The sequence below is a fragment of the Pipistrellus kuhlii genome, unplaced genomic scaffold (genome assembly GCF_014108245.1).
Source record: "Pipistrellus kuhlii isolate mPipKuh1 unplaced genomic scaffold, mPipKuh1.p scaffold_m20_p_8, whole genome shotgun sequence".
Taxonomy (NCBI): domain Eukaryota; kingdom Metazoa; phylum Chordata; class Mammalia; order Chiroptera; family Vespertilionidae; genus Pipistrellus; species Pipistrellus kuhlii.
In genome coordinates this window covers 53,252,140-53,271,664 of record NW_023425584.1, presented here as the reverse complement: position 1 = coordinate 53,271,664, position 19,525 = coordinate 53,252,140, and the positions used below count along the sequence as shown (strand labels likewise).

At 34.1% G+C, this 19,525-nt stretch overlaps 1 protein-coding gene across 1 annotated transcript in view; it reads left to right on the top strand.

Annotated features, from left to right (window-relative positions):
* TLL1 (tolloid like 1) overlaps positions 1-19,525 on the top strand; it is a 153,562-nt gene that overhangs the window by 108,940 nt on the left and 25,097 nt on the right. Inside the window, exons 13-16 of the mRNA XM_036424377.2 lie at positions 7,708-7,903; positions 8,933-9,058; positions 10,102-10,262; positions 14,341-14,521. Coding sequence (XP_036280270.1) covers positions 7,708-7,903; positions 8,933-9,058; positions 10,102-10,262; positions 14,341-14,521 — 664 coding nt within the window. The remainder of the gene's footprint in view (positions 1-7,707; positions 7,904-8,932; positions 9,059-10,101; positions 10,263-14,340; positions 14,522-19,525) is intronic.

The following is a 19,525-nucleotide window of genomic DNA, read 5'->3' as shown; positions in this document are numbered from 1 at the left end:
TTCATAAGTGAAAAGGGATTTAGAGATGTCCTAATATACCATTTAAATATTTTTAGATTACGGAACTGAACTTATGCTATTAACCTAGTATCACACAAATGAGCCCTAAATCAGCATTAATTTTCAGGTGCAGTATATCTTTATTCCTCACAAATTCTGTATTTACACATTTGCCTACTCACTAAAACTTATTTGTAGCCCTCAAATAATATTCACAGTGCTTCTGGGCTATCCATAGACAGATGCAGAGCAGCAAAATATTTGAGTCAACTGACATGCACATTCCCGGTTTTGATGTGCCTTATGGAGAAAATGTGTTAGACAAGCATCATTCGGGTATAAGTTATAGTGCTTTTGGCCATGAGTTCAGTGTTAATGAGTTGACGGTATATATAACGGTGCCTTTAAACAGAAACACACAGAAAACAAGGTTAGGCATTGATGGCTTGACAAAAACTATGTTACCAGAAGTTTGCAGGAACCTAAAGAGTACTAGTATTTCTGCGGGAGCAGTGTATCCACTAATTCCATGTTTTCAGTGACTGTGGAATTGAATGACCACGAATACCGAAAATTGACTGTATGTATAATTTTACTTTTAGTGGTCAGGTGGTTTATTTCATTTAGTCGGTTACCTTTTTATATCAATTTATTTCTGTTTGCTTAATATATTTTCAATATATGTCTTATACATTTTACATTGAAAATGTATAATTTTTAGAAAGTCCTCACCAATCTGCAGTGTTTTGTGTGTGTGTGTGTGTGTGTGTGTGTGTGTGTGTGTGTGTTTCAATTATTATTCCCTGATATCAGTCAGGACCATTTTTCAAAAACTGTTTCTATTTTTGTAACTTTTACATTTCCTATGTTACTCTCTCCCCTTTAGATAAAAGGGCCCATAAGATAAACTTACGCAGCATCCTGTTGAAATTTACTATACAGGATTTACTAGCTGTCCATTATTTATACTTTATTGTGAATTTATGTCATGACTTTACCTCTCCTAACGCTATTTAGACTTTAATGTAAGTATAGAAAGAAAATCTCAACACGTGCTTTGGGTAATGAATCTCTGGTGCTTTTCAGCAGGAAAGGACACTGGTTGGGGTATAGAGTCCTGATACTTCTATAAGCATACCCTTTATGACGCTTTTTCTTCTCTAGTAGTTATGGGTGCATTGTGTCTGAAGCCCAGTACTGGAGTGAGCTTGTGCTTGTATGGAGATAGTGATGTCTGTAGCCACTGACGAATAACACTGCGCCTTCTATTCGGCAGCAGTGTTATTCACAAAGAAGCCTCTAAACCACTATCTTACTTGAACACTTTTAGTATGCAGACATACAGAAGAGAAAAAGTTTGGGAGACTGGAAATGTTTATAGTAACGACTTTCAAGAACTGTTAATAAAGAAGAAAAGAAGTGAAATAAACTCAGAGCTGACTTATGTTTACATGGAAATCTCCACATACATTAATTTAAGTGGGATGAAGTTTGAGGCACTTGTCCACATTTCTACACACTGATTTGGTTGTAGTTTCCTTACATTAGATGTTCAATAGTTTTACCCATCATTACTGGAGGCTACAATATTCCAAACTATTTACAGAAATTTTTATCTTGGCACTTTGTGGACTGCCTAGCTAAAAGTAATTGTTTGGTTATATTAAGTATTTTATATTAGTTTAATTTAATTAGACTAGTCTTTGTTAATGAACTAAGAAGCTTAGACAGGGAGGTCTTAAATTATTTAAAATTTTTATGCTTATGATATGCTAGTTTGGGGATTAATGGCCCCAGCTGGGTAGTTCAGTTTGTTAGAGCATCATCCCAATATGCCAAGGTTGCATATTCAGTTGTGGTCAGGACACATACAAGAACCACCCGATGAATGCAAAACGAATTGGAACAACAAATCGATCCCTCTGCACTCCCCCCTTTTCACTCAAATCAATAAATTAAAAATTTTTTTAAAGAATACATGTTGGTTAATGACTGTTGAAGAGAATTAAGTAGGTCAACAGAATTATGGCTAAGGCTATATTTCTACTCTGAAAGATTAGCATGTTTTTGTTTAAATAAACTTGGCCAAGGTCACACAATTCATAACTGTTAGCACTGATTGACACCAATTCCATGGCCTGTGCACTCTTCACTGAGGACTTAGTCACAAAGAGAGGCGTCGACATTTTCTCATAGCATTAAATTTTTTCCCTTTATAACATTCTTCATTTATACATTTGTACTGTTTAATCAACATATATGTCTGTCAGTTAGGGATGTGTCTGTTTTATTCACTATCAAGTGTATATTTTCTTGCCATAACAGATTTTCATACTATCAAGTATATATTTTCTGGCCATAACAGATTTTCAATGAATATTTGCTAAATTTATGAATAGTTAAAAATAATTGTGTCATGAAGGAAAAAATTCAAGTATGCAACATTTAAAAATTTGAGTCACATAAAAATTAACATAAACTAGACTTTTTGTTTTCTCATATTGAGAATATTTGTTTTTCTTTTTTGAGCTATAATTTTTTGTGTGTTAGCTTTTATTAAAATTAAATAGTAATAATACCATTAAAATATTAAGTATGAAAGTAAATTTTAAAATAATGACCTATTATTAAGCTTTTCTTATTTTTTAAAAAAATTCCTATTATTGATAGGATTATTTATTAGGTTCTCTGGATTTTCCCCATTGTTTAATTAATTTTTTTAGTGACTAATGCTTAATGACTAATAATGATTTTGCTAGTTACATATACTAACATGTTCTTCCAAAGCAAAGAATAATTGCTTTAGCCTCATTGGCATGACCCTGTGGTTGATCATCCACCCAAGAACCATGAGACCACCAGTTCAATTCACAGTCAGGTCACATGCCCGGGTTGCGGGCTCAATCCTCAGTGGGAGGCATAGGATGCAGCCGATTGACAATGTTTCTCTCTCATCGATGTTTCTCTTGCTTTATCCTTCTCCCTTCCGCTCTCTCTAAAATATCAATAAAATATGTTTTAAAAAGGAATAATTACTTGAGCATTGTTCCAAATGTATATAATGTCACAGGGTATTTTCTACAAAAGTTGCATTATTTAGGATATGATTGCATTACTTATATTTTGAAACTACACGCTAACAGTCAGAGGAGAGGCTTATTTTTTTTGTTATGTTAAAACAGACATAATATAAAATTTACAATTTTCACCATTTTTAAGTATATAGTTCAGTAGTGTTGAGTACATTCACATTGTACTCAATCCATCACCACATCCCTCTCCAGAACTCTTGCAAAATTGAAACTCTACACACAATAAACAACAACCTCCCTTTCTCCTTTACCCCCAGCTCTTGGCAACTACCCTTCTCCTTTCTCTCTATGACTTTATCTACTCTACTCTGATACTTCATAAAATTGGAATCATATATTTGCCTTTTTGACTGCTTATTTTACTAGTGCAATGCCCTGACCTGAAATCCAACCATCATGTCCTGGTTCATAGGTCAATGCTCAGCCATTGAGCCATGCTTGCTGGGCATCTCCCCTTTTAAGGCTGAATAATATTCCATTGTATTTATGTACCACCTTTGTTTATGCATTCATCTGTTGACAGACATTTGGATTGCTTCCACCTTTTGACTATTGTGAATGATACGGTTATAAACATGGATTTACAAATATATCCTTAAGACACTGCATTCAATTTGAGGATTATATACCTAGAAGTGGGGTTGCTGAATCATATGGGAATTCTATTTTTAATTTTTCAGGGAGCATGGGAGAGGTTTTATTGGAAATATTATCTGGAAACTTTGGAATTTTTCAAGCTTTTTACAGTTAGGTACTTCAGTAGATATTTTTGCAGCGTTAGGTTTATTTAGAGATTTGGTTATAAAATGGAAGCAAAGTGGGTGAATGGGTCCTGTGCCGGGCCATAGGCCTTCCTCTAGGCTGGCTCTCCTTCAGTGTCGGCGCTTACCCACAAGCACTGACCACAAATCTTTGCACCGCCTGCCAGTTTTAGAATTTAGATAATCTGTAATTGACTTTAGTTTTTGCTAATTGGAAATAACTCAGCTTGTTCATGCTCCCTTTCTAACCTGCTAGTAAAGGCATGAGCCCCCACTGAGTAGTAACAAAATGTAGCCTTAATCCCTTCTCACTAACCTGTGTACTTGTTTTTCCCTCTTTGGTATTTGCATCTACTTCCAATATCAGTTTTCTAAAAATAGAAGCTTACTATCATTTTCATTGTATTTCCTATATGCATGTTAGGCCTGTTTACATTGAGATAAACTTGGCCTCGTTCATATATGGTTTGGTTACCTTAAAGTCTATAATAAATTAACATCATCATTATCCAAACAAATTTATTATATGTGCAGCTGTGCATGGCATTGCATTCAGGTCACCTATCTGTGAACTGTGTCCAGGCTATAACTCAAGAAGAAATTGCTCTTTCTTATTGTTTTGATAAATCACTGAATTTGATATTCTTTTTCTCACGGGACTTAAGGTTACCGGCATAATATCAATACACTGATTCACTTTTTAGCTTCAACCATATTTATTTCTAGCCAATCAGTATATTACTTGATTAAATAATTGATATAGCTAGAGCAAATGGTACACAAGTGACATAAATAAAATAACTGAAACTTTCATTTGTGCTCCTCATTACTTCTGTGGAGATGTAGTTGAAAAGGTATAATTATAATTAACATCAATATAACAGATTCATTGTGGTGGCATTCCACTTAGGGTTAATTCAATTAAGCTGGAAAAATATGCAAACAAAGATCACTGATGTCATTGAGAAGATATCCAGGATGGTTGGTGAAGGGGTTATGCATTTCCGAATATTATAAATTCATATGTATGAGGCTCATTTTATTTTGTAAGTAATTCAACAACTGTGGCCTTTACTATGTGATAATACAGTGTATATTTCTATTGTGTTATTCATAACATCAGGTGCATAATATTTAATATGTAAATAATACATAATTCATAAGTAGCTACTAATGAAATCAATTCTACAATTGATCATTATTATGCATTTATCCATGAAATATTTATCTTTGGGTTTCATATAAATTATTTAAACTTATTAAGTAGCCAGTGACTATACTTTAAATTAAAAATTAAAATAACCTATTACATATTTGTTAAAAAATAGATTGAGTTTTATTTACAGGGAAGTATCCATTATCTTATTTCTTTTCAATCACTTGTTTTTTTCATATTTATATGAATATAAATTTTTGTTTCATTTTCAATAGTGTCTATTTTGTTTTTCCCCTTGTAATACTGTAATTTTTAAAAGCAGTACTCTCCTCAAATTAATTAAGCTTTTTAAATTAATCTTATTAATTTTTATGCTGCACTGTGATTCTGTTGTGGTCTCTCTTCCTTTCCTCTTCTAACTCACACCCACCCCCCTTCCAATATCATTCATGAGTCAGAGGCAGTTCATTCTGTGCTGCTTTAAGCAAGTGAGTATATGATAGCTTGCTGAGAACATGGGTTATTTTCCTGGCAGTTTTGCTCTGGTTCGATGTTGCTTATTCTTTTATCAAGCCCTACACCTTGAGAATTTTAGATGTTATTGTATTTGCCCCCTTGACTGAAGAATAGCCTTTGGCCATCTGTAAATGGTCTCATCTTTATATAATATAAAGGACTTTGATTTTGAAACGAGTATATTAAAGGCTAAGAGAAGAAAGACTATATATAGCTGATCAGAGTGGCCTGGTCATCTCCAGTGACTAGTTCAGTTACTAGTGCCTTATATTGCTAGCTCTCCCTCCCTGTCTCTCCATTTAAACAGCTACAGTTTAAAAAGTGTGTTTTAAAAATGAGATATTATTTATATTAAATATTTTATATTCATTCCCATAACCTCACACAGAAAGAGAAGACATTTATAGGAAAAAGTCTGGATTTATTAATCAAATTTAATGAGCCTCATGGAGCATCCTTCGCACTTCCTACCCCCACTTCTCTTAACCTCTTGTTCCACTTTATGTTTTTCCATGAAATGTATTACTTTCTAAGAGTTTATGATTTAATTATTTTCCTGTTGATTGTTCCTTTGCTCTCTAGCCACCAGAGGCAGCTAAGCCCTACGAGGGTGAGGCTCTGTCATTCTGCTGAGTGGTGCATTCCAAGCAGTGGGAAGAGTGCCTGGCAGAGTAGGCACTGCGTGTTGAAGGAATGAAGGAATCCTACTGTGATTGGGAAAAGGAAGCAGCAAATGTAGTTCTTAGTTCTAACCAAGTCTGTACTTCAAAAATCTATTTTTAGTCTTTTGTCCTTATGATACTTAATTTGAAGACTATTGCTATTAATGTTTGACAATTCAGGAAACAGACTCTTCAAACAACTATACAGTATTTTTGTGTATTCTAGTTGTAGTTCCATGAATGACTGTATTTTGCTACCAAATTATATATATTTTAACAAAGTGTATATCAGATAGTGGCTCACAAGGTGTGATACTTTTCATGGTTCTCTAACTTCAGATATCTAATAAGCAGTTGACTCTATTAAGATTTCAGGATGAGTGCCTCCTTCTTGTAAAAAAATAAATAAAAAGCAAGAATTTTCTTTAGATATTGTCTCATAGCTTTTAAATTAATTTTTAAATTTTGGCTCTGTTGCTTTTAGAAGTAGTTCTAGGCAAAAAACATGAGTCCAGGAACTTACAGTTTTCCGTAAGTTTCATAAGCCGATAGTCTGATCTACCATTTGCATTTAGTTGTTGAAGAAGATAAATTGAGTTCTGCCACTTAATATGGGTTGAGGGGAGTGTGTTGAGGTAAAAGTACTTATCTACATCAGCTGAGGTACTTGGAGAAAGACTACAGTATGATGGTCTTTCCACATGTAACTATGCTAACTATCAGTAAAGAATTCCATAGATCGGGTAGTAATGTAATCCATATTATCAGACTTTCCCTAAAAAAGATATCTAGCCAAAACCGGTTTGGCTCAGTGGATAGAGTGTCGGACTGAAAGGTCCCAGGTCCGATTCCGGTAAAGGGCATGTACATTGGTTGTGGGCACATCCCCAGTAGGGGTGTGCAGGAGGCAGCTGGTCGATGTTTCTCTCTCATCGATGTTTCTAGCTCTCTATCCCTCTCCCTTCCTCGCTGTAAAAAATCAATAAAATATATTTTATTTAAAAAAAGATATCTATAACCTAAAACAGTTTAATATTTGTCTGTAGAATTTGAATGCAGCTTTCTTTGAATAAAATAGCTATTCCCTTGATTAACAATAGGCAGTTGCTATAGCTATATTTCTGAGAAAATTTTACACTGCTTTTAGCATAATCTGGCTGACTTTTAATGACCATTATAAATATGGATATATTTTCAATTCTATTATCTAAAGAATTACCACTTGTATTTTAATTTTCTTTGAAAAGGCAGTTTAACCTTTGTTGATCCAGATGCATACAGATGTATTATTCTGTAGATTTGTTTTCTATCTCTCCATATCTACCAGAATAATAGGGGTCTTTTATCCCTGGGCGGTGTAGATATCACCATGCACACTTGCAATATATGTTATCATTTAATATAAATAATCTGCTATATGACCAATCAGTATTATGGCACTGAGAATACATAATAATCTTACCATAGAAATTGTTTTATCTATTAATGAGACATATGTTCACATATTTTTACTCTCTAAGATTGAAAGACATGACAACTGTGCCTATGACTACCTAGAAGTTCGAGATGGGACCAAAGAAAATAGCGCTTTGATAGGGCGTTTCTGTGGTTATGATAAACCTGAAGATATCAGGTCTACTTCCAACACCTTGTGGATGAAGTTTGTTTCTGATGGGACTGTGAACAAGGCAGGGTTTGCTGCCAACTTTTTTAAAGGTAATTTGAAATAATTTGAAATGTGAGATTTTTCTTATCTAGGATAAATGTGATATTTAGCTTTGAGGTAGGGACAACTTGAGTAAAGTTTTATTGCAAGTTGAAGTATGCACTGTTCAAAAAGGGGGTTTTGAGGACAAAGGTTATTGGTAAAATACTAGAATTTTGGACTTTGTAGCACAGGGTGTTAGTTCTTGTGGGTATTAGTTCCACTAGGATATTCTACCATTTTAAAATGAAATAGGCAAAATAAAATTCAGAAAGGGTCCTATAGACTGGGAGAAAATATTTGCAATATAGTTAGTCATCAAAGAATTCATACTGACTTGTAATTCATAAATTTATTTTTAGGTGAAAGCATTTCCAAATCACCCATTATAGAATGCCTTTTACTACATTGGAAAACCTTTATGGTTTCTTAGTGAATACCTAGAATTTTTTTTTTGTTTTTTTTAATAAAGAGTATATATTTTCATATAGTACATTTTTGTTTCCATATATAATTAAAAGAATGTATTGGTGTAAAAAAATGAAATTATTACATTTTCTGAATTAATATATCTATAAAAAACACTGAGTGCTTTACATTTAAAGAGGTCCAGTAAGTTTCTGAGTTTTCCCTTTTTAATTTATATTCACCATGACATATTTCTTTAAAAGCATTTTTTAGGATATCTAGAAAATTATACTATGACATCAACAGGTGAAGCTGTGTTTTTTCAGTAAGGTTTTCTGTTTCATTCTGAAAAATAATAATACCGTGTCTGAGATAAGGTGATCTGCAGTTGGCCCTGCTCTAGGTTTCTAGTACTTCTCTTGGTTCTTACATGTTCTCAGGATGCAGTGACATGAATTCTTGTTTTTCATTTATTAAGGGCTTGCAAATTGTTCCTGCTCCTTTGTTGAAGCAATTAATTGGCTCATTTCCATTCAGAGCTATTAAGGATATCATATTTTCAAAAAATCTTACACCTTAGTATATAAAAACAAAATACTCCAGTCATTCTCTAACTCTTGCCATCTTTATAGAGGAAGACGAGTGTGCCAAGCCTGACCGTGGAGGCTGTGAGCAGCGATGCCTGAACACCCTGGGCAGTTACCAGTGTGCGTGTGAGCCTGGCTATGAGCTGGGGCCTGACAAAAGGAGCTGTGAAGGTATGACTGGGTTTGCCTTGGCATTCCCTGCTGAAACCCTCTATCCTGATTTCTTTCTTTCATTAAAGTCTCATTCCCTTTCTTTCTGCCTCCCTCGCCCTTTCCTTTCCTTTTTAATAATTTCTTTCCTCAACTAGTAAGATTCAATGGTTAGTCACAGCTAATGTGAAACTGCTTGGCTCCTCATTATAAAATTAGTCGTTTCCACCTTTGGTTACTAACCAGGCCAATTGTCTGTCTGCCTGTCTGTCTATCTATCTATCTATCTATCTATCTATCTATCTATCATCTATTTCTGTTTTTATTTCTCTCTGAACCTGTATTTTTATCCTCCTGTTCTTTTACCTATGACTAACTATTACCTTTTCTTAAACTTAATTTATGGTGTGTCTTCCTTGTTGAACTGCAGAGTCCTAACTCTGAGTCATCTTTGTATTTCTAGCATCTAGCACAGTCAGATATAAAGCAGAAACTAAAAACTTTATTAATAAAAGATTCATAAAAAAAAGACATTTTGTCATTTTTGTACATTTCCTTTGTAATTCTAAGACGAGATTTCTTGATGGTGTTTTGTTGCGATGTCCTGTGATCTGTTCCAGTCAAAGCACATGCCCGGGTTGCAGGCTCCATCCCCAGTGCGGGGATGCAGGAGGCAGCCAATCAATGATTCTCTCTTATCATTGATGTTTCATTCTCTCTCCCTCTTCCTTCCTTTCTGAAATCAGTAAAAATATATTTTTAAAAAAGACAAGTATGCAGAGACTAAGTTTTCCTTATATTGATCACCCAACTTTAAAATGATCTAAAATGCTGTAGGACAGCCATACTTTGCTTGGTTCCAATGCTATAAAATAGCAGTTTCTAAGAGGGGTTAGATGATTAAAATAGTTGTACTAAAGTCTAAGGAACAGAGACTGCAATGCTCTAGATCTTGAAAAATCTGAAAGATGGTTGAAATTTAATGGTGAGATTTTGGGTTATCAATTGGAAGGTGCTAAGATGACTTTGTTAAGGAAAAATTATTTTCTTTTCTTTTCTTCTAGCGGCTTGTGGTGGACTTCTTACCAAACTTAATGGCACCATAACCACTCCAGGTTGGCCCAAGGAGTACCCTCCTAATAAAAACTGTGTGTGGCAAGTGATTGCACCAACCCAGTACAGAATTTCTGTGAAGTTTGAGTTTTTTGAATTGGAGGGCAATGAAGTAAGTGAATAACAAATATAATTTTTCTATTGTGTTTTCGGATTTCCTGGAGGCAAACTGCTAAACTAAAAGGAATAGGAAAGAAATAATGTATTTTGGTGGTACAATAATATAAATATTGTAGTCTTTCTTTGGTCTACTACTCATTTCTTCAACTGTTTATAATTCCTGTTGGCATTGGATAATATTGTAGACTGTTTCTGAGTGACTGGAATTACTTTGAGGGAGTTTTTATTTAGTGTTTTAATTTGCAGCATTTTGTGATTTATTAAAGAATTTGAGAAAATTAGGGTCAGCTTCATGTCACATGGACTTTTCTAAAATGAAAATAAACCAAAATCCACTGGTTGAGTCATAACAAAAATATATTTTGGGAGAACCCACTGTATTTGACTTGTGGCAATGGATATATTTTCATTACATAACTAGTATTTTATTATGAATGTGTTCCCTGTTCACAAATAAGGAAAGATTAATACTTTACCCTTAATAAAAGAAACACTTGGTTGATATTGTCTTTGATTTACAAAATTAATATTTTAACCTCAATAAAAATGCACTTAATTGATGTGATCTTTCCTTTACAAAAGCTTACTGTAGTGAAGGTACAGTTTTCTGTCAGGTGATCACATTTAAACAAGTGAAATTATTTATTTGAAAAGCACTTCTGTGTGATTTTAAACCTAAAAAGGAAGTTGCTTATTTTTGTGTTTCCTTAAAGGAAATTCAGGTCTGAAATGTAATTCACATATGTATTTCAGAGAATTGTAGACTTTTAGGGTTCACTGGACATTTTGAGATCTTCTTTACATCATGTATACATTCTATGATGGGAAAGATCACAGTTTATATTCACAATATACTTTATCCATGTGGAACTTCCTTTTTCTTTAGTATTATCTGAAATTTAGAGGAACTTTGGTGAAAATAATGTTTGTAGTATTTTTAGAAGTGTTTTCCTATGATTGACACTTTTTGAAAATGGGAATCTCCCTACCAAGTACTGTGGTTTGATATGAACTTTGTGTTGAATGACTTCTATTCGCTCAGTTTTCCCTAAAGCTATTGGTTGTGGCAGATAGGACATTTTGATTCATTCATTGATAAATGTTTCTAAGAAGGCTAGAAGTTTATATTCAGAAGGAAGTGGGAATGGCTCTAAGTAAATAGAGCATTGTGTTCCAAAACCATTTTTCTCATGGTAATGGTCTTATTCATGGAAACCCCATACAGACTTAGTAACATATCTCAGTCTCTTAAACTTATAATGATGTCCCTATGTGGAAGGCTATTATAAAATTCTGTGTATTTTCATAGTTGGATGTCTTAGCTATCCTATCTAATAAAAGAGTAATATGCAAATTAACCATCACCCCACTAAACCCACAAGCCATGCCCACCAGCCAATCAGAAGCCAGCATGCAAATTAACCCAACCAAGATGGCTGCAGCCACAGAGCAAGCAGGAGGCTTGGATTTTCCCAGCAATGGAGGAGGCCAAGCTTTCCGCACACTCTGGCTGGCCTTAGGCCTCCACTCAAGGCTACAAAATTTCAATTATAGAAAATAAATAAATCCCAGATCCCAGGGCCTCTGCTTGGGTCACCAGGGGTGTGGCTGGCCTACAAAGCACCACAGACCCCTCACCCAGACCACCACACATCCCAAGGGAACTCCCACCCTGATCCAGGACACTCTTCAGGGTAAACCAGCCAGTCCCCACCCGTACACCAGGCCTCTATCCTATCTAATAAAAGAGTAATATACAAATTGACCACCACTCCAACACACAAGATGGCTGCTCCTGTATGGTCAAAGATCCTGTCCCCATGTGGAGACAAGATGGCTGCCACAAGATGGCCAGCAGGGGAGGGCAATTGGGAGGGACCAGTCCTGCAAGGGAGGGCAGTTAAGGATGACCAGGCCAGCAGAGGAGGGAAGTTGGGAACAATCGGGCCTGCAAGGAAGGGAAGTTGGTGGGGGTGGGGAGGAGCAGACCTGCAGGGGAGGGCAGTTAGGGGCAATCAGGCTGACAGGGGAGTAATTAGGCATCAATCAGGCTGGCATAGGAGTGGTTAGGGGGTGATCAGGCTGGCAGGCAGAAATGGTTAGAGACAATCAGGAAGGCAGGAAGGCGAGCAGCTGGGAGCCAGCAGTCTTGGATTGTGAGAGGGATGTCCTAGATTGGAGAGGGTGCAGGCTGGGCTGAGGGATACCCACCCCTGTGCACAAATTTTGTGCACCAGGCCTCTATTTTAAAATAAAGGCATGAACAAAAGCCTGACCTATAGAATAGAGTTTAGCTAAAACTTAGTTATTTTATTCACTCAATGAATATCCAAAAGAAAAGTCAATGTCAACTTTAGCCTTAGTTACATTCTCCTATACAGTGTCAGATCCTCTCTAAACAAAAGTGGCAGCTGTAACAAAGTAAATAGAAAAATTATTTCATTTTTTTTCTAGCAATATTTTGCTAATTCATCACCTAATTAAAACCACAAGAACCAGTAATTTGAGTTGACATATTGCAAAGTACAGATCATACCCCAGGGTTTAATCATATGCATTGTTATACTTGCTAGTTACACATTTTTATAATAAGGTCATTCATGCAAGATGTGTTCTTTAAGGTGCCCTGTTGAAACCTTAGAATTGTATTATGGAAACATCTGTTAGTGGCCATAAGATTGCTTAAGAATACCTGGCATTCACTTAACTTCTTCCATTTTGATGGTGTTTATATATTACATATAAATTCTATCTCTTTTTAGTATAAATGTCTATCTCCATCCCACTGTATAGAATTATTGTTGTTTGTAGTTCTGCAGCATTGCTGCAGAGCAACTCAAATTAAAAAATGTCAGTTTAGCCGAAACCGGTTTGGCTCAGTGGTGGAGCGTCGGTCTGTGGACTGAAGGGTCTCGTGTTCAATTCCGGTCAAGGGCGTGTACCTGGGTTGTGGGCACATCTCTAGAAGGGGGTGTGCAAAAGGCAGCTGGTCGACGTTTCTCTCTCATCGATGTTTCTAGCTCTCTATCTCTCTTCCTTCCTCTCTGTAAAAAATCAATAAAATATATTTTTTTAAAAAAAGAAAGAAAGAAATGTCAGTTTGGCCCTGTCTGGTTTGGCTCAGTGGATAGAGCGCCAGCCTGCAGACTGAAGGGTCCCGGGTTTGATTCTGGTCAAGGACACATGCATGGATTGCAGGCTTGATCCCTAGTCCAGGGTGTGCAGGAGGCAGCCGACCAATGATTCTCTCTCATTGATGCTTCTAACTCTCTCTCTTTTTCCCTTCCTCTCTAAAATCAATAAAAATATGTTTTTAAAAGAAATATAAGTTTGTTTGATAAGTTTGAAAGACAAAGGATCTTTTTATTTTATACCAAGTGCCTTACTTTGAAATTTCCTAATTGTGCTGTTCTGATTAGAATGAAGTTTCTGGGAGGCAGTTCTAGACCAACCCAAATTCCATATTATTAATCACCACACTGCAGTGTAGACGATCTATAATTTTGGGCAAGTTATATAAAATTTTTGAGCCTCAGTTTTCTCATCTTTATAATAGAAAGGATCATGTCTATTGCTAATGGTTACATTATAGACTAAATTTCATGTAGTTGTTGTCAGCATTAAATAAGATGGTATATGACAAAATTTTTCCACAGTTCCTAGTGAAAACTTAAATATTTAAAAATTTAAAAAGAAATATAAGATATATGCTATAAATATGTATAAACAAGCACACATTTATATCTCTTAGTTGGGCCCTTTCCTTGAGTTTGTTTGTTTGTTTGTTTTGTTTTGTTACCTATCAATTCCAATTTAATAGGAAATACAACATAGGAAATATAGTCAATAATATTGCAATAATCAAATGTGGTGCCAGAAGATACTTGAAATATTGGGAGGACCACTTTGTGAAGTATATGATTATCTAACCACTATGCTGTGCAGCTGAAACTAATATAAAATAATACTGAATATCAGCTGTTATTGGAAAATAAAATTAAAAAATAAATGTCAGTTATCTCATACTTCCAGATCTGGTGACTATAATAACCATGTGTGTTTTTTACTAGGTTTGCAAATATGATTATGTGGAGATCTGGAGTGGCCTTTCCTCTGAGTCTAAATTGCATGGCAGATTTTGTGGTGCTGAATTACCTGAGGTGATCACATCCCAGTTCAACAACATGAGGATTGAATTCAAATCTGACAACACTGTGTCCAAGAAGGGCTTCAAAGCGCATTTCTTCTCAGGTATCAGTATTGAAGCTGCATGTGCATATCACACATTTCCAGGAGGATTGCCTTAAATAGCAATGTCACCTCTTCTATAAAAGCAACTTGGAGGTACATAGAATGCATGAACATTTATCACAGGATGAACAATTTTTTACGTAAAATCAGGATGTTAATAATAGGTGCCCTATTGAAATGTAGCTCTCAAACACTTCGATATTGTATAAACTAATCAAATAGGGTAAATGCTGGTATAGTAATAGGAAATTACAATAATATTTTCATAAAGTGACTTCACTCTTTAAAAGTGGATGGGGATAATAATATCAAACTTCCAAAAACTGTCAGACCTTTTCAAAATAATTTATCTTTGTTTTTGGAATATGTGGTCTTATTTTAGAAACCTATTTTTTCATTCTTACTATTTAGCAATATACTTCTCTTATTATTATATATGTATTCTTATTAGCTGATATTAAAATCCCATTTTGCCTCATCACTATAGAAGTGACTTATTGCAGGAAGAGACTTAGTACTAAGGAAATTATCATTTTACTTAAAATAATGTATTAGTAGATATATTTAGCATTTGAAACTTCTGTGTTTGGAATTCAATAGTTTAATGAACTCACAGTAAAGTTTTATATCTCTTAAAGCGCAGCGCTGAAATTTGATAAAAGGTCCCCACGTTTTAAGAAAATATATAGAAAATCAGTAAAATTACCTTAGTTTCCCAATTTCACACCTAATAGAAATATTATTATGAAAATTTAAAACTAGATAAAATTGTAATAAACCTTACTGTAGCAATTTGTTCTGCCTTTCAGACTGGGGAAGCAATTTACAGCAACTGAATTCCAATTATATTTTAATATTAGGTAATTTGGATTGAGTTAATTCAAAGTCCATTTATTCCAGTCCCCATGTGTTTAAAATTAATGAGATTTACAATAGCAATGTTTTCTTTGGAGTTTTCAGTATAATTGAAGTTAATGGTTCATAAGCTCCATTGAGCTTCAAGTCATACACAAAAGTGCATTCAAAATACAATGGATTTGGTTCCCTTGTTCTCATTCCCTTCCTTCCCCCAGACTTAATTGCCTTTTAAAAATTGTTCTGAGGTATTCTTTTAAGATTTATGTTATTCAAAGTAGACTTTTAATATCCTATTTCAATGAAAAAGACTTCCTTAGTCTTCACTATTTTAAAAATATCATGGATGCTGCAAATTTTAGGTTTCCAGTCATTAGAAATAAGGCTTCTTACCTTATTTAGAGCCACCAAATTACTCATTTTAAAAATTGAAATTGTAAAATAAATACATTTGATAATCACATTAATATTATTCAGGATCCCTCTCACATTAAATTATTCATTTTATTTAATAATACTTTTTTTAAAGGTGCATGTTACATATACTGGTGACAAAGCACAATTAAATTTAAAGTTACCAGAATATTTAAAATTCATACTCTGATATTTTTGGTCAGGGAAAGCTTTCTTAATCATGAAGACAGGTCATTTGTTTATGTCTTTAGGACAGTGCTATTGAAATATAAGGCATGCTACTTTAATTCTTATAATAGAGATACGAGGGCACATACAAAACATGCTGTTCTCAGCACATGGCGAACATAGTCTTTATTCCAATTTCTGTATAGTCATATAATTGTAAAATTATCTGAGTACCTTGGTAGTTCTAAAGCTCATAATAGTTAATTTTCTGTAAATCACATTTACTGATGCAGATGATTTTAAGAAATCGTCTCTGTTTTTAGTATTTATCAGTGATGTATTTAAAAATTATAAGTCAATGAGATGACAACATTTCATTTTGATAGAGTTTAGTCTACATTGTTCGATGGCATGTTGGTAGTAAAGTACACTGAACAATAAAGTTCAAGGGAAGTTGAACCCCAAAGCCAATTTGGGAATTTTCTATGCAGACACACATTACTTCTGAAATCACAGGAAGGCTGTGGCATTCTCATTGCTATATTCATTTGACAGATAAAGCAGCTGAGAATAAACTGCTTAGTGTCACAGAGCATGGAAACCCACCCTTTTTCCTGGTTTGTCTCAACTATAAGAGTTGACCATACCCTTTGCAAATGGTGTTAGTTACATGTTACACTGAACATATTTGTGATAGAAAATCACCAGATACACTTTTCACCCTTTTATTAGATTATTATTTTGTAAAGTCCAAGATAATTATCATTGAGTATAAACTTTCAGTGTATATATATATATTGAAAAGTCTTGGCAGTTTGTCAGATTCATATTTAAAGTACTGTGGTTCTGGATGTGTAAGTAGATCTATTTCACATTTAAGTTCCTGGGGACTATGTCTGCCCAGGAAAAGGGAAGATAAAATATAGTTGTAGTAAAGAGCTGGTGTGGTGCTATTAAGAAATGGCAACTAATGAGTTGTTACTTAATGTCCTAATTATGATCATCTCAAAATCAGAATTTACAAAAGATTACCCATTTTAATAGATAGGTGCTACTCACATTGAAATTATTATTTGAGTTTTAATAATGCTTCAAGTATAATAATAGATAGCCAGGTATTAATTTAATGATAAAAATAAACTAATGATTCCATGTACAAATAGTTATCTATGATAAAATATGAATGGAAATTGCAGTAGAAAACTACTAGTATCTGTGCATTATGCATACAGCCAAGCATATGAGTGAGAGCAACCCTGAAAGCTGCTATGCAAAATACCAGGAACATTTATATTAAGATGGAGAGTTAGTGCATTATAATTCTTTCCCAATTTTTCTCAGTTTTCATTAGATTGAAATATTAAAATAACTTTAAAAGAAAAACACATATCATATCTCTACCTACCTGCTACCCAAAACATTTCTAGGCTTGCAAACATTACCTACTATACTTTGATCATTGAGAGTTAAGAAAATTAAAAATTTATCTATTTATTGATTAGTTAATAAATATTAATACAAGTTAATATTAATATGTACTTTTAGTTAAATTTTACAATTTTAATTTGATAGTTAATTTGTAGTATTTGTTTAGACAATTGATTAAATGTTACTCTAGTGTATCCGTTAATCAAGAGATATTTTTGAAGACTTAGTCCTCTTTTTAATATTTTTATTGATTTCAGAGAGGAAAAGAGAGGGATAGAGAGATAGAAACATCAATGATGAGAGAGAATCATTGATTGGCTGCCTCCTGCCCGCCCTCTACTGGGGAGGGGGGGATCAAGCCCACAACCCAGGCATGTGTCCTTGGCTGGAATTGAACTTGGGACCCTTTAGTCCACAGGCCAATGCTCTATTCACTAAGCCAAACCAGCTAGGGCTGAAGACTTGGTCTTAAATGGTTCTTTTTATAACCAGTGTTTTCAAAATTTCAGAGGTGGTTATGAATTTATGAAAACATAATCAGTAATATACCGTGTTCAACTATTTTTCCACATTTTTTCCTAAAAACAGTTATTAAAGGAGCCAATAAAAAGAAGAAACAATATTTGAATTGGTGATTCCATATTATTTGAAGAAGAAAGCTATTTAGAATCAATTCTAGTTTCTTTCTGCTGTGATGCATCAAGGAAAAAGACAAGGAAATGTTTTTAGGTTTTTAATGTACCGTATAATGAAAATGTTTATAATCATATAGAGATGTTAGTTATTTTGGCATATAGCCTTTTATTTTAAAAGCACTTTATAGACCTAGGAAATGGAAGAATGACTAAAAACTATCAGTCATTGATATCAATTTTCTGCCATACCTATGTTCATAAAAGTAAAAAATCATCACATATGAATTCTGATTTAATATCTTAAAGTATTTAGTAGTTTAAGAATAAACCTCATTTAAAAACAGTCTTCCTCATGGACAACTTTAATGGGAATGCAATCTGTTACTGATGGACCTAGTGACTTGCTTTGTGGAAAAATAGAATAAAACCCAGATTTTCTTACTCCCAGGTTTGTGTCTGTAGTAAAGGAGTCAGATAAAATGATTTGTGCAGTTGTTCTATCTCTAAATTGAAGTGGTTTTCATTCATATGCTTCTAACCTTATTCATCTTTCACCATATACAGATATATCTTTACATTGTTCCTCCTATACATTATTTCTGTCATGGAATGGACATCAATATTTTAGAAGAAGTTCAACCCAATTTTATTCTAACAAAGCTTTAAATATTGGTGTGATTAATTTCCAATGGGAACATAAAACTTTCCTATGATTTTGAATTCTGTTCCAAGTTTTTGCTATTAATGATATTTAAATATTTGCATATCTTAGTATAAATTGTCTCTGTGGTAGCTCATAGTTTACTAGTGCTTTTCTGAAGGTGATTATTCATTCAATAGTTTTGTGCTGAAATCTATGTATGTGATATCTGTGTGTACACATGCATGGGAGTGCGTGTGTACCAGGGTGCATGGGTCTGTTTATTTTATATTTGAGCATTTACTGGCAGTTTACTGCTCATACATGTTTCTGTTCTGGTGCATGGACCCTTCTTTTTCCTACAGACAAGGAAGCCTTCTGCAAAGAGAAAATTTTTATTTTTGAATCTTGCAAGACCTTGACACAGGTTGCCACTTCAGTACCATCTAGTAGGTATTATTCTTAGACTGATGGCCTCTGACAGTCTCTGAGATGCTCTGCAGGCCTCTGTGGGGAAATGCTACCTGCTCTGCCCCTTTAATGGACCTGTCCTTCATCTAACATGAAAGAATGGAAAGTAGATATGTCCATTCCAATGAAGTAGGCTCATTTCCATCTGCAAAAAATAAATGTTTTTATTTCTACTCAATAAAACATTTATTTCTCTCACTAATAAAAAAACTATTGTAAAAATGTTGTGCCTACAGTATGAAAATGCTAGAAAATTTCAAATGAATTATTGATCAAATTCTCAATGACTAAGTTTATTATACAGACATTCTGAGGAATATTTAAAATGCTGCACCCTTCTTGGTTCTCTCCTTTGGATTTTCATTGTTCAAAATATTTGTAATTTGTGTCCTA